At 36.1% G+C, this 21989-nt stretch overlaps 2 protein-coding genes and 1 long non-coding RNA gene across 5 annotated transcripts; all 3 read left to right on the top strand.

Annotated features, from left to right (window-relative positions):
• Window positions 1-316: 316 nt before the first annotated feature.
• Window positions 317-3658, top strand: LOC141711836 (uncharacterized). Its single transcript, XM_074514522.1, has 3 exons — window positions 317-1438; window positions 2114-2297; window positions 2894-3658. Exons 1-3 carry the CDS (start codon window positions 692-694, stop codon window positions 3394-3396), a joined length of 1434 nt encoding a protein of 477 aa, XP_074370623.1. The 5' UTR covers window positions 317-691; the 3' UTR covers window positions 3397-3658.
• Window positions 3659-5102: 1444 nt separating this feature from the next.
• Window positions 5103-7006, top strand: LOC141711834 (UPF0481 protein At3g47200). Its single transcript, XM_074514521.1, has one exon. It carries the CDS (start codon window positions 5306-5308, stop codon window positions 6656-6658), a length of 1353 nt encoding a protein of 450 aa, XP_074370622.1. The 5' UTR covers window positions 5103-5305; the 3' UTR covers window positions 6659-7006.
• Window positions 7007-7328: 322 nt separating this feature from the next.
• On the top strand, window positions 7329-21759 carry LOC141711833 (uncharacterized). 3 transcript variants are annotated; one of them, XR_012571467.1, is made up of 6 exons: window positions 7329-7495; window positions 7996-8165; window positions 9650-20118; window positions 20385-20463; window positions 21152-21240; window positions 21376-21759. It is a non-coding gene; the product is annotated as an uncharacterized LOC141711833 (long non-coding RNA). The 3 variants fall into 3 exon arrangements; XR_012571466.1 differs by lacking the exon at window positions 9650-20118; XR_012571465.1 differs by having other exon boundaries at window positions 9650-20463.
• Window positions 21760-21989: the final 230 nt, after the last annotated feature.

Genomic DNA, 21989 nt, shown 5'->3' with positions numbered 1-21989 from the left:
ATTCATATTCTTTAGAGAAGAAAATAACAATAAATGATCGTAGATAGTACTATAATTTTAGTCGGACGAGCTCGGGCTCGAACTCGTCAACTAGATCCGTGAAGTTAAATGAGTCAAATTCAAATAAAAATTTAAACTCGATTGGTTAAACAAGCTAGTTCAGTTTAACTAGATTAATCACGACTAAAATTACTGCTCGAAACTCGTATCCGCTCGAGCTCACTGTACAGTTTTATAATACTAGTAACAGAGGTAGCTGGCCTATTCTGTGCAATGCATCTTCTCCCTCTTCCCCACTGTTATTAATAGCCGCCTAACTAACTCTATTTCTTCTACTACAGTGCTCCGTAATCCTAGTAGAGTAGAGTGTAATAAAGTGTCTCCACCAACACAACTAGCTTATTTTTTTTTTAAAAAGCCTTCTGTTTATCAAACTACTCGTATAATACCACCACCATGCCTCGATATTATAAACTCCAGATTTGAATCAAGAACACTCTCTCGTATAATAGCACAAAAATTGTACTTTCCACAGTCAACCCTTTCAACTGTCCACTCCACGTTGTTGCTTACAGTACATAACTGATTACCCCTCTCATTTTCAAATTTACTCTTTTTTCTCTACTTTATACTACTACTCATTCTTTTCTTCTCAAAGCTACACAGCCAAAAAGAGTTGAGTTACTGTAAAATGGCTCATCATCATCTTCATCATCCTCATGATAAGAAGAAGCATTTACGAGAGCTATTAAGAGAAGATCAAGAGCCATTTTTACTCAACAAACACATTGCTGACAAACGTTGCCATCTCAAAACTACCACTTCTTTACAACCCAAAAAACACAACCTATTCATTAATCAAACATCATCGTCAAAGCATGTCTCATTTCTCTGCAGACAAACTTGTTTCATGTCTTTTAAAGATTCGACGGAGTTCAAGAAATCGCCGTTTCCTTCTCCGGCTAAAAGCCCATGTAAAGCAGCTGCTACTCGTTTTCTTCACATCCCAGCTAAAACTGCTGCCATGCTTCTAGAAGCTGCTTTGAGAATCCAGTCAACTAAGCCCAAAACCCAGGCCCAAAATATCCGTTTTGGACTTTTTGGGTCGTTTTTCAAGAGGCTCAGAAATAAAAGCAAGACCAGGAAATGTGAAATCTGTGTAAATGATGCATCTACAAGTACAACTAAAGTTGAAGAAAATGTTGGTGTTTTTTCTACTAACAAAGTAGAGGAAATTAGTGAAGATACTAGAAGGGTTAGTAGTGCGGGCTGGTCCGAAAGTAATGAAGGCAAGTCATTGGACATGGAGTCTTGTTCAACTACTTCAAGATCTGATTGTTCAAGCCCAACATCAAGCCCATTTCACTTTGCTCTTCAGAGGACTCTCACACCTGATATGTTATCTCCGGTGGCCTCTCCGGTTTGCCATAGTAAAACGGTTCGTTTCATTATTTTATCTTTGTTATTAATACACATTTATTACATTGTTAGATTTACTACAAGATTAATATAAAGAAATGTTTGAGTTAACACGGTTGTCAGATGAGTTCAATGTCGTTTTGGACAAGAGGATCTCTATGTTAGTCGAAGTGTCGACCTGAAATGACGGTGTTGCCCCACAATTTACATGTATCCAAAATGACTTTGGAGGGTGTGATTTGTCATTTACAGGGGCTTCGATAGGAGGACCTTATTGTTTTGTAGCTCTGCCTTTTTTTGATCACGCTTCTGCCACATAAATCTTTTCCAAACCACCCCCTGTCTGTGTGTGTAAATTATTGTTTACATTAAAAGACGATTTCACTTCTGTAAATTCTGGCACTTTAATCTTTTATTTTATGCTTGTCTGTTTTAGCAGCTGTATAATTTTTTTTTTTAAATAATTCATGTTTAAGTCTTGAATATGTTCTTGATTAAAATTTGATGTTACAAGTAATAAACAACATAAGCTAATTTTTGCGAAAATATAATCACACCGGAACAAACATGGTCGACTGACTAGTGTTATAGATCAAGTTATATGAAATTATGACTTGCATAACTCATTTTGCATTTTTGTAAATTTTATGATTAGTGTATTCGTTATACAATAGTATTGTTTGTGATTTAATAGGATGATAAACATGAGGAGAGTTTACAAAAAATTCCAGTAGCAGAGGAAGCAGAACAAGATCAATTTAGTCCAGTATCTGTATTGGACCCACCATTTGAAGACGACGATGAACAGAACAGAGGAGATGAGGAAGACGAAGAGGATAGTGATTTTGATGTTGAGTGCAGCTATGCGATCGTGCAAAGTATGTTATTAAAATTTGAATTATTTTCTGCATGTTAACAATTTTTGTGTCCTTTTCATCCTTTGTTTTTGTCAAATGCAAGTGTGCACACCTAAATAAATCAAATATTGAATGATTTTAAAACCTGAAATGAACTGTGGGATCCATTGGATTGATTTTATAGATCAATATGCACCAAGTCTCCAATAATGTTGCATATGAGGTTATTGACTAAACACTGTTGCCGTAGGGCTATATCTTGATGGCTATGTTTGTATTCTTTTTTATGTTAATTTGGAATGATCACGATTATCAGTTCTTAGCTTTTTTTCCAATGGTGTGTTCGATCAGACTTGCTTACTTAAATTTAATGGAACAGCTGCAATTATGCTAATGATTCCCTACCCACCTGATGGCTAACTGACTATTTACCCAAAACTGGTATTAAGTTTCTTGCAACCAACTGTACTAATTGAAGTGAATGTTTCATGTGCTTGTGTTGTACATGCTCTTTGTTGCGTAGGGCCTCGTGTTCTTTGTTCAGTTACATTATTCAGACATTGCATTTCTTTCAGATAAGAATTGCCAACTAAAGTTTTTTGTGACTTTAATCATAGGAGCCAAGCTGAAGCTACTGCACAAACTTCGTAGGTTTGAGAGACTGGCAGAGTTGGATCCTGTTGAACTTGAAAAAAGAATGCTGGAAGATCAAGAAGATGATGATGGTGATGATGAAGAGGAATGTGATTATGTTAACGAGTTAGGATCATCTTTGTATATGGAAGAAAATCTTGATGAAATTGTTAGAGAAGTGTTAAGCAGATCAAATCAGTTTGATCAAGACAAGATTCCCTCAGACGTTAGACGGTTGCTCTTGGACCTTATTGCTGAAGAGAGAAAGAGTGAATCGAACTGTAGGGGAGAAGCAGTGGTGAGTAGTGTTTGCAAGAGGTTAAATGCATGGAAAGAAGTGGAATCTAACACCATTGATATGATGGTCGAATTGGACTTTAGAAAAGAAGTAGATGGTTGGACGCAATGTGAGGAGGAAGTAGGAGAAAGGGCAAAGGATACTGAGCTAGCAATCTTTGAGTTACTGGTTGCGGAGATAGTTGCTTAGTCAAAAACTTAAAATCTGCATAAACAAGAACCTTCGTGAAATTTTGTATCGGTCCTAATATCAGTCCAGTCTAGTTGAGTACTGTAATTTTTACAGGAGAATCAGTCTAAGTTTTGTATACTTGTGAGAGCTGGGTTCATTATCACGATGACCAAGTAGTGTCTTGCGAGTTAATGATGTTAATCTAGTAGCAGCATGGTTATGAATATGTATGATTTATAAAGAAGAGTGGTATATAAATGAGTATTTTTATGTTTGCAGATCTCTCAATTAGAGGCCACAGCATGATCTTTAATATTCTTGATGCTTGATGTCCATTGTCTGAAACAAATTATATGCTTTCGGAAATGAGAGATAAAATTTGAAAATTTTGGAAGGATGATGGTAAATGATCCACTAGATTTGGTCTAACAGGTCCTTTATTCACTGTCAAATTATTCCTCTGTGTGTGTACTTCTGTGAAGTGATTGACAATAAAATTGTTGTTAAATGCTTTCAAAGGGTCTGTTACAGCTCAACTAAACTTAATTACCTGCACTTGAACTATTTACAAATCAATTATCCAGGTTTATGTATGCTTATTGCTTAGTCAAAAGAAAGAATCCAGTATCTGGAAAAACTTTATGGGGGATGTACTTGAAGGGTAAATTAGGGGGTCTAAAATTCAGATATTCAAAGTGAACCCAACAGGCAACAAGCATGAACACATAAAACGATACAGTACAACTTTATCTCAGAGAACATCACTGTCTCGTGTGTACTAGTACTACTACTTGCTATTTATAAAAGAGCATCAGAGGGGATGGAATCTTTACTAGTACTGCAGCATTTAAATTTATTTTTTATATGTAGAATTGAGATTGGACAAAGTTAAGTCTACATCAGGGTACTGGAATTCTTCGCATTACAGCCTTATCAGTTGGCACTTCACCCCATATTTCAAATTATGTGTGTACATATTGTACTTCGCTCCCACTGTTAACATTGTTCAAACTATGTGAACAAAAATTTGAACAATGTTAACAATTCAATGGAACGGACAGAGCGAACATTACTGAGTATCCATTTGCAATGTCATCCACTTGTAATGTTTACATTGTTATTTTTGTTAACTATCCACCAAATAAACACATAAAGCAAGCAATTGGGGTTGAGAAAATTGGAATACAACGATAACATGTTGAGTAACCGGTTCATAAAAATAGAGGCCTACCCTTGATATCAGTTTTTTACTTCTTCAGACTTCAGAGTACAAACACTAATTACTATAGCGTTTTTTTAAAAAAAAAATTCTGCATTAGGTTGTGTTGACAAAAGTAAAATACTGAAGTGGCCCAAAATCCTCATGCAAATCTGTTACATGGACATCTTGTCTCAATTTCCGGTAGTCTTTTTGTTAAATTCATGTTGGGCCTTCAGCGAGTTATTGACTGCAAACTTGATAACCTGGTAATCACTTAATAGCTGCTGGGCTGTTTAATTGCAGCCCAATCTGCTGAGCGGTGCAGCTTGTGTTACATAAGACAATGTACCACATCCACATGTTCTAGTTCTACAATCTACTCTCAGAATAAGCTTATATTTATTTATTCATAATCTTATTTTTGTCTTCCATTCTCTGACAACAACTCCTACTTGTTTATTAGTATAAGTTAGCGTATATGATGAATAACTGGGTTATTAAGAGACAACGAATTTGACTGCTACCGACGATGGAGTATATGAGTTGTCATCTAATTATTCTAATCCACTACTTAATATATAAACATTCAAGTCTATAACTAATCAGCAGCAGGTGTTGAATATGCCATTGACTTGGTACAGATAACCCCATTTGCACATCCTCCCTCCACATACATTGTTACTTGTTTTTCCTCCTGGAAGAGCCTGAAATTTTAAAACCACCATAATGAGTAGCAACAACTATACAGTTTCTACAGAAAGCCATCATCATGCCATCACAATTTGGGAGGCAAACAAAGCTCGATTATCGTCTATGCAACAAAAAATAGTTGAAACCGCTCCTACTTTACTAAGCAAATCGGCTGGTAGTAGCACTTGTTCGATCTTCCGTGTTCCTCAGAGCTTCATTGACATCAACGGCAGATACTACCAGCCTCACATAGTATCCATAGGCCCGTATCACCATGGCGAACCTCATCTAAAGATGATCGAAGAACACAAATGGAGATTTTTAGGCACGTTGCTGCAGCGAACGCAGAGTAAAGGATTGATCTTAGAGGATTATTTGAAGGCCATTCAACCTCTCGAATCAAAAGCCAGGGAATGTTACTCTGAAGTTGTCAAATTTGATACTGATGAGTTTATAGAAATGATGGTTCTTGATGGTTGTTTTATAATTGAGCTATTCAGGAAGCTTGGAGAATTAGTTCCAATTGAGGCTGATGATCCACTTATTTCATTGTCTTGGGTATATTCTTTTTTCACGCGAGATCTTCTTCGACTGGAGAATCAAATCCCCTTTTTCATACTTCAATGCTTGTTTGATCTATCAAGAATGCCTGGCGAAGAATCAGGCCCTTCTCTTGCTACTCTAACTCTAAATTTCTTCAACAATGCATTTGAAAGACCTGATGAAGTCCATGACCTACACAAGAACCTAGTTGGAAAACACTTGCTTGATTTTTTCCGAGCAAGTTTGATTCCGCCTAGTGATCCGGGTCATAAGCACTATAACAATCCAAGCCACGTGATTCATTGTGTATCAAAACTTCGTCGATCAGGTATTAAACTCAAACCTGGAAAGGCCACAAGTTTCTTGGTGATAAAATTTAAACATGGTGTGCTGGAAATGCCAACTCTTACCATAGATGATTTCATGGGCTCCTTCTTGATAAATTGTGTGGCCTATGAACAATGCCACAAGAGTTGTTCCAAGCACATGACAACTTATACGACGCTGTTGGATTGCCTTGTAAATACTTATAAGGATGTTGAGCATCTATGTGATCACGACATACTTGAGAACTATTATGGAACTGATTCAGAGCTTGCTAGATTGATCAACAATATGGGAAAAGATGTTTCATTTGACATAGATAGTTGTTACTTGGCCAAAGTATTCAACGATGTGAATCAACATTATAGGAATAACTGGTATGTGACTGTGGCAAGTTTTCAGTATACTTACTTCAATACTCCATGGTCATTCATATCAGCTTTTGCTGCTCTGGTTCTGCTCATCCTCACCGTAATTCAGACTTGTTACACCGTCCTCTCTTTTGTTGACAACAAACAATGATATTGATGTATTCCTACATTTGGAAGTCTTACTTGTTGCTATCCTATTTGATTTATTATAATCTTTTTGGTACTAGACTACTGGTATAAACATATGTACACGGATATGCATTGAACCAAAAATATAGAAATTTGAGATTCGCCAACATTCTGACTTCTTTCATCCTATAAGGCTATAACAGAGAGTGTGTGCCTGCCTGTTCTCTGAAAATTGTGAACCTTTGGGCTACTACTCAGAAAGCACCCAATTTAAAAATTCTCAACTTAGAGGTGAAATCACATGAAAAAGTGTTACGGCTGAAATGCAGGAAAATATACTCTGTTGTTTTGGCGAGGATATCGTTGACCCGGAAGAAACTTAGTCAAAGCAAAGGTGTACAAATATGATAATCAACACAATTATCATTATTTTTGATACATTTGGATCTGATGCAGTTGAATTTCTGCGAAAAATATAAAAAATCACGAAAAAGAATATAATGACAATAGCTTCATAAAAAAAAGCGTTCCAAGGCGAGTTCTCCCAATAAAACTTGTTTAATGTTTATCTCGCACATTTGTAACTTAATTACTTATTTATTAATCTACTTTTGTTTTACAAAAAAATAATATCTGAACCTATAAATTTTAAGTTCGATTCGAAAAATAACCTAAACACAAATTTGAAAAGAAAAATTGGTTTGCTCAAAATCAGTTAGATTCCATTGCTAATTTCCCGCGTATTATTCAGTGTATATAAACGTAAATGTACAAAACACGCTTCCATATAATTCCAACTCTGAAGTAGCAGTAGCAGCAGCAGCAGAGAGATAATGAAGCCTCGCAACGATCATTATAGGTTACCCAACTTGCTTCTACTCTATCTCATTACTAATCCACATAATTTCTCAGATCATGCTTTCTAGGGTTTTATAAATCCCCAACTCTAATCCCCCCCTCTCTCTCCCTTTAAAATGTAGTGATAAAATTCTAATCTCTCTCTCTCTCTCTCTCTCTCTCTCCCTCCCTCTCCCTTTAAAATTTTATAGTAATAAAAATACCTTTGTGTATTTACATAGATCGATTTATTGTAATGAATTTCTTGAGATAATTTGTATTCTACTGCTCAGTTTAATTAGTCAATTGCTACACATAAACTTTAATTAGATGCATTTTGAATTTTTGGTTTACGTTTTCATTTTCGGAATCTAAGACCAGTAACTGTTATCTGGAAATTCACTCTTTGCTCATTTAGAATTTTTATCAGTAGGTTCTTCTGGAACGAGTATTGGAAATTCTCTCTTATTAAATTATTAGCACTAAATTGCGTGACAATATGTATGTACAAATTTGTTTCAGGATAGTATTGTTGGATATGTTGAGCTTGCCAAATCATATAGTTCCTTTGACTCCAAGTGGTACTGACTGCAGTCTATAGCATAGAGGAAACTCAAATGCTTCGTAAGCCATCACCTGGATGTAATGCTAACAGTTTAAAGTTAAGGGCGAGGCGAAGGGGCTTTTGACAGGTGAATTCTATTCCTATCCCTTCAATTGTGCTTTATGTTATATAAAGATATGCTGATTAATAATTTATTATTTATTTACGTGTAGATGTGCACAGTTCTTTATAAAATACTCTTGTCACAAGTTACTCAGACTCGTGTAATAAAGAGTCAAACACAAGACATATCCAAGTATCGGGCCCTAAGTGTCTATAAATTATGGACATGTGACTATGTATTATTTATGGACACAATATTATTGATTGATATCGAGGAATATTAGATCTATTTCATATCATAGAAATATGTAAAACACATTAGAAGGTTAGTAGGTAGGTGTCTTCTTCTCCTTGTTATCCTTTTTTCCCCCGTCATTTCTCCATCTTTTTTTTTCTCATACACGCATCTTGTGTTCATCTAATATATGGTATTTCAATTGGTCAAAGTGTCCCCCACTCGATTTACCCCATAATTTCAAAACCTTATTGGTTAAAAGACAATTTAGATATATTTTCCAAGGTTGTAAGAAATAAGACAATCAAGGGATTCTGGCTCCACCCCAGTGTCGTAGAAAATGATAGGCGGGTTAGGCGATTCAGGCACCTTCTAGTAATCATATATATTTCAAATTTTTTGTACAAAGAATATTATTTTCGGCTTTATATACGCCTGGGTCTGTATGATCCTGCTTTTTTCACCTAGTTCCAATATTTTCCGCCTAATCCTGTTTTTTCTAGTAAAAGACCGAAATATCTAATTTCATCAAATTTAGGTGTTTACTTCCCCGCCAAGTGCGTATCAGCCTAGGCCAATTTTTAGAATTCAACATGTACCTTATGTAAGTAATGAGAAAACTCAGAACATCTTTGGTTACATAACTTAAAAGTGGTTTTTATTTTCAGTTTTTAAGAAAAGAAAACAGTTTTTAGAAAACAAATGAGATGTTTGGTCCAATGTTAGGCATTTATCCAAGCATACTGATGGGAGTTTTCTAGTGATAAAGGAGGGTTTCCGAAAACAGTTTTGCAAAAACAGAAACATGAAAATGTTGTTTCTTTAAAAAATGATTTTTTTTTTGAAAATTCAAAACTTTCTCGATACTGCTCTTTAACCTCTTTCCTACTATTACTACGATTTGACTATTTTGCATCATATATTTCTTCGTTTCAAGCAAACAATGTTTCTGATTTGTTCATTTGTTTTATTTTTGTATTGAAAAAATTCTGAAATCAAAGACAAGAAAATAATTTCAAACAACACCCTACTTTTCTCATAAAGTGTTTTGGTTTTATTTGCGAAGTGAGTAAATACAGTAAGTACAATACTATGATTGTGATTGTGAATGATTGTGATTGGTGATTGTGACTGACAACATGGCAATGAAATTTGCTAAAAGATTGTTTTATGAACTAAAGAGATAATCTAACTAACTTATCATTATGTATACATCATTACATAACATATACATATGTTATCTATTAATGTACTTGTGATAAAATATATTGCAGTAGAATCAAAATCTGTAATACACCCCCCGCAAGATGGATGATCAAGGTAAAAATTGAAATCGTGACTTGACAGTAGCATTGACAAGCACAAACAAGCACATCCGCAAGCTGATCATCACCATAAATATGAGCGACACATTGTGGGAATTTTTTAAGGAAGAAACGAGCAACCAATATCGGGATGGATGTTGTAAGGTGCGAGGGAATGAGCTGGTAATGATGATATTATCAACTTAAACAAGTAAATAAATGATATTGAACCTTTTTTGCAGAGAAAAAGAGAGGGTTAAATGTTGTGGGTGGAAAGTGAAGAGGAATGATTTGAACTTAGTATACGAAGCTCGAGGGATGTCTTAATTTATAGATAGCCTTTAAAAGCTCGCATACATAATTGAGATATTATTGATTTATGAACCCAAACGGTTGAGCCATATAAATATCTTTACATAGAGTACCTTGTAGGAAAGCATTATTAAAATCAACTTGATGCAAATGCCAATCTCTAGATTGGCAAGGAAAAGAACGAGAAGACAGGTGATGGTTTTGATTAAGGAAAAGAATGAGAAGTCAGGTGATGGTTTTGATTAAAGGAATAAATATTTTAGAGTAATAAAGAGTCTAGAGTAGTCAAGACCGGAGTCGGTGAAAGTTAGAGCTTTTAGCCACTCAACTAAGCCATTGAAGTTGTATTGACTTTGATAAACCCAATTACATCCTACAATATTTTAATTGGGCAAGTACAAGCAACCAACTAGAGTTACGAGTGAGAATATTAAATTCAACACTCATGGCTTGATGAGTTGAGGGTGCCTTGGAACTTGTGTGATGTTGCGAGGTTCACTTTGTTGGTAGGTAACAAAGAACTAGTTTTGTTATATACATGGAATTGAGTTTATGAATATTATTTACAAGACGGGTCGTTATAGTTTGTAAAGGATGAGGGTGAAGAAGATTTAAAATAAGGCAAAATTTTATTAGAATATGTGTCCCCATGATGCTATATTTAAGAGTTTTTAGAAGTCAATGACTATGAAAGAGGCGGTAAGGATGGTTTGATATGAATAAGAATAGTCGGGGACAATATGTTGTATAATAATTACATTGAGAGTGCACCATTTTTCAAGGTTGATGTTGGAAATAGTCAACGTTGATGGTTGAAGTGCTAGAAAGGGGAATCGACTTTCTACAAATTTGACATGGCGTGAAGAAATTATATCGGTGGCAGGACCTAAAGCTTTATGAGCATTTTGACCGAGGATGTAATTTAGATGCAATGAATGCTCGTAGACAATGATACCAAAGACAATTAAAATTACATAATTTAGTATAATTAAGAGGGGATTTTAAATAATTGAGATATTGAGACTTTTTCCAGAGACCAAGTCTGTAGACGATTTATGAGGTTTGATGCTGTAGTGAAAGCAAGAGGAAATATATTGGAGGTATATTGACAAATGGCATGTGATAGAAGCACGAGACCAATTTCAACTATATGACAATGTTTGACATAGCCATTGTGTTAGTGTAGTGGGTGATCCATTTGTAGAGAAATGAAGAGTAAGAGGAACTTTTGTCCATTATCTGAATAAGTTTGTAAGTTTAGTCGTTTAAAGAATTACTCAACTAGAGTTCGAAAGTGAGTAAAGACATTAGATGTGTTAGATTTACGGTTTAATGGATAAACCATATATGTGTGTGTGTGTTGTGATGAACTTAGCAGTAATTTAAATACCAGGCTTTGTAAAATAGAACCAATTCAGGCTTGTACTTAAGATAAAGGAATTATAAGGCTGCTTTCGAGGGGCAGCTCTCTCCACAAGAGAAAGATAAACTCACACAATTATCTGCATAACCCCCTTTTCCAGTGCTCATTTCTCTGTTAACCTACCCACTTTTTTTTCTTCCTCAATTTACTCATTTACCCCCTTGCTGCTATTGTCAATTACCACTTTATCCGATAATGCTTGAATGACCATCTTACCCTTCTTTTTTTTCCCGGTATATGTCAACGGGAGTTGCTTTTCTACACCATTTGTCACATTACCCCTTGCCAAAGTTTCAACTTCTCCTTAAGGTGAAAATCTGGAAATCGTGCATTGATGAAGTTTACGTCTTCCTAACTTGCCTCAAACAAGGGCAACCTTTTCCATTTGAGTAATGCTTCCATGTCAGATGGCTAGTTGGGGGAGGCAGAATGAAGATCCTGCAGCACTTCTGGCTCCACTACTAACTCTAGTTAAGTCGAGCTGGAAGAGTGGGGGAGGAGGGCACAGTGCCAATGACCCGTTTAAGTTGTGAAACATGGAAAACCGGGTGGAGCTGGTAAAAATCTGGCAGTTGAATCCAATAGGCAACAACCCCAATGTGCTCCATCACTTCATACAGTCCGTAAAACCTTGCAGCTAATTTCTTATAGGGCCTTTTAGCAAGGGATCTTTGACGATATGGTTGTAGCCTTAAATAGACTCTGTCACCAACTGTATACTGCTCATCCCACCTTTTAGTATCCACATTAATTTTCATTCTCTGTTGGGCTCTCAGTAGATTCAGGTGTAAATCATCCAATACTGCATCCCTCTCACTTAGTAGTTCATCTACACTGTTCAACTGTGATTCACCCCTACCTAGCTTGCTCAACATGGGGGCGCAACCATAAAGCACTTTAAATGATGTAAATTTGATGGACATATGGAATGCCTTATTATAAAAAAACTCAGTCCAATGCAGCCATTTGGACCAAGAGCTGGGTTTCTCTGTTGCAAAACACCTCAGATAAGTTTCCAAGGCACGATTTACAATCTCAGATTGCCCGTCGGTTTGTGGGTGGTAAGAGGTGTTGCGTTTTAAATCTATGCCTGCATCCGGAATAACTCTTTCCAGAAAATGCTGAGAAAAATGCGATCACGATCAGTGACAATAGACAACGGAAACCCATACAACCGAACAACTTCTTTAGCAAACATAGAGGCTAATTTTACAACATTAAATGGGTGTATGAGAGCCACAAAGTGGGCGTATTTGGGCAGTCTGTCTACGACCATAAAAATAGAATCGACCCCATGTAAAACTGGCAAGCCCTCGATAAAATCCATCGTAATTTCGTCCCAAACTTGCATTGGCAGAGGTAAAGGTTGTAATAACCTAGTAGGGGACTGTTGTGATGGTTTCTGACATTGACAAACATCACAATGGTGCACATATCTTGCCACATCCTTACGTCGACCAACCCAAATCCATTCGGCTACTAAACGAATGTATATCTTTACATCACCAACATGCCCACCAATGGGCGAATCATGGCAAGCTTGCAGCAGTTTGGGGATAAAGGACGATGAACGGGGAATGACATAACGGCCTTTAAACAATAATTTGCTGTTGTACAGCTCAAAACCAACATGTGTTTAGGCATTTGTGGTTAAGTACAATCAAATTTGTTTTAATAACGGGTCTGTGGCTACCTTCCTATCCAGACTTTCCTAATTAACAAGTACAACAGATGTAGTTACCAAACTGCCCAATTCGAGTGTTGCAACTGCAACTGATTTTCGTGACAAAGCATTCACCACATTATTTGCGGTATCAGACTTGTACTGTATGTCAAAAGAAAAACCCATCAATTTGCTAATCCATTTTTCATAATCAGCCCCAATCTCATTCTGTTTTGTCAAATATCGAAGGCTTTGCTGGTCTATTCTAACGACAAAGTGTCGACCCGACAGATAATAACGCCACTTCTGCACAGCCAGACAAATAGCCATAATTTCTTTTTCGTATATTGACTTGTGTTGTGCCCGGGGCACAAGAATTTTACTGAAAAAAGCGACTGGTCTACCCTCTTGCATCAAGACAGCTTTGTGGCCATAGCCTGAAGCATCTGTTTCCAAGACAAACGTTTTCTAGAAAATCAGGTAGCGTTAAGACCGGAGGATGAATCATCGCCTCTTTTAACTGCTCAAACGCCGATGTGGCTTGTGAGGACCAACCGAATGAGTCTTTCTTAAGTTGATCTGTCAAGGGTAAGGCTAGTTGGGCATAATTGCGAACAAACTTATGGTGGTAACCCGTAAGACCAAGAAATCCTCAGAGTTCTTTAAGATTAGTGGGCTGTTTCCAGCCCATCACCGCTTGTATTTTTTCCATATCCACAGCCACTCCCTGTCCCAAAACCACATGGCCTAAATAAGCCACGTCCACCTTTCTAAATGCACATTTCTTTTTATTCACAACCAGATTGTTCCTAGCAAGAGTACACAGAACTAACTGCAAATGAGTGATGTGTTCCTTTTCCGACTTGCTGTATACCAGTATATCATCGAAAAAAATTAACACAAACTCACGTAAAAATGGGTGAAACACATCATTCATAAGAGATTGAAACGTTGTCGGGGCATTCATCAAACCAAAAGGCATAACTAATAATCCATAGTGCCGATCGTGTGCGAGGAAAATAGTTTTATGTTTGTTATGAGGCCTTTTTTTGATGATAACCTGATTTGAGGTCCAGTTTAGTGAAGATGCAGGCCCCGTGTAACTCATGTAACAGCTCATCGATCATTGGGATTGGGTACTTGTTTGGTACAATATCCTTGTTTCATGCCCTATAGTCGATGCAAAACGCCATGAACCTTCACGTTTTTTCAATAAGAGAATAGGACGGGATAAAGGACTAGTGGATGGTTTTATTAATGCCGGCGGTGAGCATCTCACGTATCAACTTCTTAATCTCATCTTTATGACATTGTGGGTACCTATATGGCCTCACGCTCACTGGATTCGCCCCTTCAAATTAATGGAGTGTTCATGTCCTCTTAATGGTGGTAACTCTACCGGACTAGTAAACACAACAGCATTCTGGTTAATAACCTCTTGTAAATACCCAGTCACCTCCAACGAACTGTCACTTGACGGCTGTTCTGTCTTTTTAGCCTTCTCAACACAATTGATTTCGACACAATAGCCATTTCCCTCTCTCTTCAACGTTCGTAACATAGACTTTAAAGAGACGCGGGAACGAAAAAGAGTTGGATCCTCTACCAAAGTCACAGTCCTTCCGTCTTTCTCATACTACATAACCCGAGTATGCAAGTTTTTGACCACTGTCCTTAGAGTTTCTCGACATTAAATCCCGAGAATTATGTCGGAATTTCTCATCTCCAATGGTAATATGTCCTCCTTAATGTCATCAGCCCCATCTAATTGTAGAGATACTCCTTTACAAACTCCCTTAGCATGGATTGCGTCCCCATTGTCTAATGACACTGCAAATGCTGTTACATCGTCCACTGGAATACCCAATTCTGTCGCCGTGGACAACGATATAAAGTTATGATTTGCCCCCAGATCGATCATAACTATTACCTCCTTGCAACCTATAGTGCCCCTCAACTTCATCGTCTTTGGGTTTGACAATCCCACCTCTGAATTTAGGGAGACTTCGGGTAGATCGGTACCTCTGTTGTAAGTTATTCTATTGGTGACATTGGTGGTTCGCAACTTGAATAATCGAGGCCGTTCTCCTTTTCATTATCAATGAGCAAAACACTTAGTTCCCTCTTCTTGCAGCGATGCCCAATCATCCACTTGTCATCACAACGAAAACACAACCCTTTTGCATGCTTCTCTTGCAGCTCTTTTTCTGTTAACCTCCTAGGTTCACTACCCGTTCTTTGGGCTGTTGAAGTAGAATGTTTAGGAGACCCAACAGAGGCATGAGACTCCCTTGCCTGTGTGGCCCAACTTTTGACTGATGATGCACTAGAATGGGAGTATAAGATGGAGTCCCATTCTGGCTCGTGCTCCTCGCTGAGAAAGTATAAGTACGAGATTTAAAACCCCCAAAACTTACATTAAGCCCCGCCACTTGGTTATGTTCTTCCACTCGTAAGGCTAAGCCTGCTCTAAACTGACCGGGTTTAATACTTGAACCTCAGCCTTAATATCATCTTTGAGACCATTTACAAATTGTCCAAGTAGTATGGATTCTGGGACCTTGTCAAGTGGTGCTGCGTTTTCAATGGATTTTCGTTGATAATGGAACGAATCTCTGATTGGAATTGGTCTTGGTCATGTTTCATGGAATAATTTAGGTTTTCTTGTTGTTCCCTCGATCTATTGATTCGACCCTCGATCTATTGATTCGACCCTCCAAACGTGTGGCCATCGCTTCCATCTCCCCACTCTGTTTCTTTGACACCTCTGTCTGTCCTTGCATTAACATCTCAACCAGGGAATGTTTCATAGCACTTACGACCTTTTCCACCGCTTACGAAACCATATCGGAAACCCTTCCCTCCATACTAACAACGGAATCTTCCGGTTCCTCCACCCTTTGACTCACAGTTGGAGTTGCTGGCGCCATGGATTGTTCCGCTCTGATACCACTTTGTAATGAACTTAGCAATAATTTAAATACCAGGCTTTGTAAAATAGAACCGATTCAGATTTCTAGTACCATCAACAATAATACTACTTAAGATAAAGGAATTACGAGGTTTCTTTCGAGAGACATCTCTCTCCACAAGAGAAAGATAAACTCACAATTATCTGCATACCCTTTTTCCAGTGCTCCCTTTTCTGTTAACCTACCCACTTCTTTTTCTTCCTCAATTTACTCATTTACCCCATTGCTGCTATTGTCAATTACCACTTTATCCGTTACTGCTTGAATGACCATCTTACCCTTCTTTTTTTTCCTGGTATATATGTCAAGGGGAGTTGCTTTTCTACACCATTTGTCACATATATGCATGTGCGCGCGTGCGCATGTGTATATAGTTGTATAAGGAAATGATATAATATCTTTGTTCATCATATAAGAGACTTGGAGATGCCATTATTCAGAGTAGGAGCAAAAAAAGTAATAGAATTAAAAAACTAAAATCCGTGGCTTATATTAGTGTTTCAAGCATTACAGATTGTAGAGAAAACAATAGGAATTTATAATGGAAAACTACAAGATAAAGTCTTAATGTCAAAAATAGACAAGCGTCAAAAGTGATTGAGCCAATCATGCACAGAATCTTTGGTAATAGAGTTGACAACAGGGTCTGAAAGACAATCATAGATATCGTTCTTAGTCTGGTTATGAAGTAGAATTTATTGGTGGAAAGCTCTATAACATGAGGAACTTCACAAAAATTTAAATAAAACATCATATGTATGACAAAACTAAAATATGGAACAAATATTGTGAGTGATTAAAGATACCTATAACAGTGTATGACATGTTTGAGATTTATGAGAGATAGAGATAATAAGAAACCCAATATGGGAGATAGGGATGCAGGACCCATCACCAATGACAAGATCTTTAGTGCATTCACTGTTGAGAATAATTCAAAATTATTTAAATTTTTTTCTTGAAATTTTGTTGATTAGTTTGTTAGGTGTTTTTCAAATAATTAGTAGATCAGATAAGTTCAATTTTATAGGAGTTTTAGTTTTTTTTTAGTGTATAAAACCACACGTTGGTTATCAGGAATAATATAGAAGCATGCATCTCATTTTATTCACTAGTTCTCTATATTTTTCTCTCTTCTTTTATTAGTTTAAACACCAACAGTGGTATCATGAACCTTATTAATCTTAAGTGTATGTGACATAATATAGCCATGTTTTCAAATCAAACACCAAATCTTTCTCCTCCATTTTTTAATGGTGAAAATTATCAAGTATGGGCTGTTAAGATGAAAACTCATTTAAAAGGTTTGTGTTTATGGACATGGGTTGAAAGTGAGAGGGAGATACAACCTCTTATAAACAATCATACTCTGAATCAAATTAAGCTTCACGAAGATGAGTCAAGGATCCAAGGGCTTTATCAATTATTCATATGGCTGTGTCAGATCGATTTTTACAAGAATCATGACTTGTGAAATAGGAAAAGAGGCTTGGGATAAGCTAAAAGAATTGTATGAAGGCAACGCAAGAATAAAAAGGATGCAAGTTTCAAATCTTAAAAGGGATTTTGAGACTTTAGTCATGAAAGAAAAAGAGACTATACAAGATTATTATGATAATTTGATGGGTGTTGTTAATAAAATGCGGCTGATGGGAGAAGATGTACCTGATAGCAAAATTGTAGAGAAGCTGTTTATGAGTTTACCCGAAAAGTTTGAGTCAAAACTTTCATCTCCCGAAGATTCAAAACATATAAGTGAACTATCTTTGTCCGAGCTAATTAATTCTCTGCAAGCCCAAGAACAAAGAAGAGCGATGAGAAATAAGGAAACTGAAAATGCGGTTGAAGGAGCTTTTTTGGCAACTCAAAAGCAAAAAATAAAATTCACTCAATATGGTCATTGTAAGAAGAATGGGCATGAAGAAAAATATTGTAGGAATAAGGGAAAGCCTCAATGCTTTAAATGCAAGAGGTTTGGACATGTGCAAAAGTATTGTAGAGACAAGATGGAAGAAAATGTCAATAAGACACAAGTATTTGATGAAGAACTATTTTGATATTGGAGAGAAATGCTCCAATGTATACGATGGTGAGAAGTGCATCAACATGAAACTGTGGAGAGAATGGCTCCCGAATGAAATTATGGAGAGAAGGGCCCCCGAAAGAAATTATGGAGAGAAGTGCTTCAACAACAATGGTGATGGTGGGAAGTACAACATCATATAATTAATTTTAGAATTTAGAATTTTGAATTTTGAATTATGAGGGAGTGTTGAGAATAATTCAAAATTATTTGAATTGTTTTCTTGAAATTTTGTTGATTAGTTTGTTAGGTGTTTTTCAAAAATTAGTAGATAAGATAAGTTCTAGTTTTTAGGAGTTTTAGTTTTTTTAGTGTATAAAACCACATGTTGGTTATCAGGAATAATATAGAAGCATGCATCTCATTTTATTCACTAGTTCTCTATATTTTTCTCTTCTTTTATTAGTCTAAACACCAACATTCATAAGGTGTGTGCAAGAAAAGATTGTTCAAATTATTAGTGACGTAGGGTGACTCTCCACAATCCAAGAACCAGGAAGGCATGTGTAAATATGTTATGGAAGCATGGGCCTAAGGTGTCTTTGCGTCGCTAGAAATGGTGCTTGGCTATTGGATAGCATGTTGAGGAGAAGAAAAAATTATGTTTGGAAGTGCTTCGTGAAAACTGGGCATGAAAACTGGGCATGAAGACACATTATGGCCCTTGGTGCGAAACCTTTAAAATAGTCTAGATGTGCGAATGAAAGAGCTTGTATTTGGTGTAGGAAGTAGATTATCCGTAAGAGTTTGAGTTTGAGTGCAAGGACAGGATGGTTGCATTTTGGTAACATGTGCAGTGATCGGAAACAACAACGAGGAAAAGGGTGAGGATAGTGGGTTCTAGGTTCATAAGTTTCTCACGAATTTCCTCGAATGAAATGAGGTTATTTGCAGGTATTTACAGTTTGGTTGATTATAAGGAAATAAAATGCTAAAATATTGTTTCCTATATCAAATAGATAATCTTAGCTAGCTAATCATAGTGAATATACAGTTACATGAAAGAATACATATGTTATCTTTTACTGTGCTCAGAATATGAACCTTATACTTGTCACAAAAGAAAAAGAAAAAAGATTAGGAATTATATTTGCAGTAGAATTAGAATTTATTATACCTCATGTATTTTTTTGTTAGAATGAAGGGTTAAACACTTGTCTCAGTCGCATGATTTGGCCATGAAGGAAACAGATTTGTATTTTACACTTTCGAATAAATGGTTTGGTCTTTTTAAAGAACTTTCTTTACAAGTTTGTTTAAACTTTCTCTCTGTACTACTCTCTTCTACACTTCATTCTTCTTTGTTGATGCTGCATACACTGCAAAGAACAATATCCTAGAACTTGTTTAATATAATATGATGTTTATAATGTTCCACTGAATGGTTTGAGCAGATACTAAAAGTACTTAAATGACATTCTCATAGAAAATGCACATCCTTCTATAGCTGGATATAAAACACTGCAAACTTAAGCCCTAAATAGGCATTTAAGTGATCCAAGATCCCAAGCCTGTGCACAGTGTAAGAGGTTTAAAAATATCTTGGCTGATCAATGGAGTATCAAGATCAGCTCAAACCTGTTTTAAAGCGTTGTCGTTACTTGAACTTGCATGTGGGTTTTAAAAGGCCCATGCTCCGAGTTCGAAGAAAAGGATTCGTAGTAGGATATTGCAGGATCTTTGACTACTGTTTTATAACTAGTAATACATTCAGTGTGCAGAAAATATTTGAATCGCCTTCATATACTAAAAACATGCGCGGGAAAAAGTTATGAACAAAAGATCAACATAGGCCATACTTGGAAAAGATCTAGGAAAAATTAGAAACCGTGTCTTTTAACATTCTTAGTTGATTATATACTTTAATCAAAACTATTTTCTAATTGGATCTGCAAGTGCGACTAAAAGCTTTTGTTGGTGAATCGGACGGGACTCGTAAAGACTGTATCTTCAAGTCAGATATTGATATGATTGATGCTGGTAATAGTAAGTGCAAAACCTTTTCCTTGTGTTTGAACTTTTGATTAGAGACGAATAACAAGGATGGAGGACGGTCATATTTTATATAAAACATCTTTTGTTGCTAATATGAGGTTGTTATATGTTTATCTTATTAGCGCATAGATATGGGTATAAATTTTCCGGTGATATATATATATACATATATATATATATTGCAGTAAATAATTAATTTTATGTCAACTGTAATGGATATCTTTGTTACAATTTTGATAATATTGGTTTTCTTGTAGAATATTGTGTAGACATTATGCCTTGGTTATCTGAATATATCCGCATCCGTCAAAAAGTTGCATGTGGCTATTTGATGAGGTACACAGTGCTGGTTTGGGTTTCTAATATATAGTGTTTACAAATTTATATGCATATAAGAGAATAGCATCAGCACACTAGTTGAACTTACGGCACTTGGCATTTTAAGTGTCAAACACTAGATGTTACTCAAGAAATAGTTGGTTAATTGATTGTTACTCTCATCTCATCTGCATAGAAATAATTTGTAGCTATTGCAGCTGGAAAATTCGTTCCGTCTTGATTGTTGGATTGTAATTTGTCACTGTATACACTTCGCTCTAAAATACAGATATTCCTGTTAGGTTGAATACAGTACATATTTTAATTACTGTAAATTAATCAATTGCCTTGTCAGATAAACAATTGGCTGATATAGCTATCTTGTGTAACATGTTTATTGTTTCTTTTTGTTTTTTCCAATTTTATATTAGCTTCAAGTGCAATGAAAATTTCATCTAAACGTAAAAGTAAATGTTACAAGCACCTATAACAACCCTTTGATCAGAATAAGAATTAAGGATCACTGACCTTTAGACAAATGCATATTTGGCACCGAGATGTGTTATTAGGATGTATCCAGTATTTTTTCGGTTACCTTATGAAAAGCATCAAGAAAGATCATTCTTAGCAAGTTTCCATTGTATGGCTTTGATTTCATATTCTTTTCTTGTAATTCTGACTCTTAAGTTGTTTATGGAGCTCTCAGCCACATTCAAGGCAGATTTTCCCCTATCAGGACAGTATTAATCCCATTGATTATGTGTTTGGATCTGCATATATTATGCAGGATTGCAGGTAATTAATAATTTTACCAGGATTTGTCCATTTTGCATCATATAATTCTTGGTCTTATCTCATAATCCTTATAATCCTCACTATTCTCCTTTTTCTGTTGCCTTGAGCTCTTTCCTAATTTTTTTTAACTTACAGAAAGAAAGTAGTGTGAAGCTCCGAGTACACATGCACTCAATTATGAGGCTATAATTGCTGGGTATTGGTCGACTTTTGTGTTGTGGTCTTCCACCAGGATGTTCGCTCAATTATTAAGTTGTATCCTCCAGAAGATTGGCTGACTGGGTCATCTTTTCCTTCAACTTTCAACCTGGCCAAGATTCGGTTAAGATTGAATGAGCTCTCCCCGGACTGTCAGGTATGTTTGTTGCTGTTCAGCCTATATCATCTGGAAATCTTCTCTATTAATATACAAGTATAGTTTTATACTTTAACTTCTTTTATATTTTATAAACAACAGGTGTTTGCTAATAAAATTTTAAATCTCTTGTGAATAATATAATTTATTAATTTTTGGCTTGGCTTCTGCAACTTGCAATATGTAGTTGGTCCTGTGCATAAATATTAAAAATGTGTTAATACTTCCAATTTCATTTGAATCTGTTGGGCCAGCCAGTGTTGAAAATTGGGCTGGGTATTCTTGCATGCATTTACTGCAAGAAACTGCAAAAAAAGGACATGGACTTTCACATTTCTGTTACTCCATGAGTGCATTGTATAGAATATGTTATATAAAGAAAAAAAAGGTTGTT

Source organism: Apium graveolens, chromosome 3 (assembly GCF_009905375.1).
Source record: "Apium graveolens cultivar Ventura chromosome 3, ASM990537v1, whole genome shotgun sequence".
NCBI lineage: Eukaryota > Viridiplantae > Streptophyta > Magnoliopsida > Apiales > Apiaceae > Apium > Apium graveolens.
Note: the sequence above shows the minus strand (reverse complement) of the source record. Positions and strands in the feature narration are given on the sequence as shown.

What these genes read in the sequence shown, in the direction of transcription:
- LOC141711836 (XM_074514522.1), top strand. Translation starts at nt 692, where the DNA reads ATGGCTCATCATCATCTTCATCATCCTCATGATAAGAAGAAGCATTTA. An exon ending in CGGTTTGCCATAGTAAAACG is followed by an intron (nt 1,439 to 2,113) that starts GTTCGTTTCATT and finishes GTGATTTAATAG; the next exon opens with GATGATAAACATGAGGAGAG. An exon ending in CAGCTATGCGATCGTGCAAA is followed by an intron (nt 2,298 to 2,893) that starts GTATGTTATTAA and finishes CTTTAATCATAG; the next exon opens with GAGCCAAGCTGAAGCTACTG.
- LOC141711834 (XM_074514521.1), top strand. Translation starts at nt 5,306, where the DNA reads ATGAGTAGCAACAACTATACAGTTTCTACAGAAAGCCATCATCATGCC.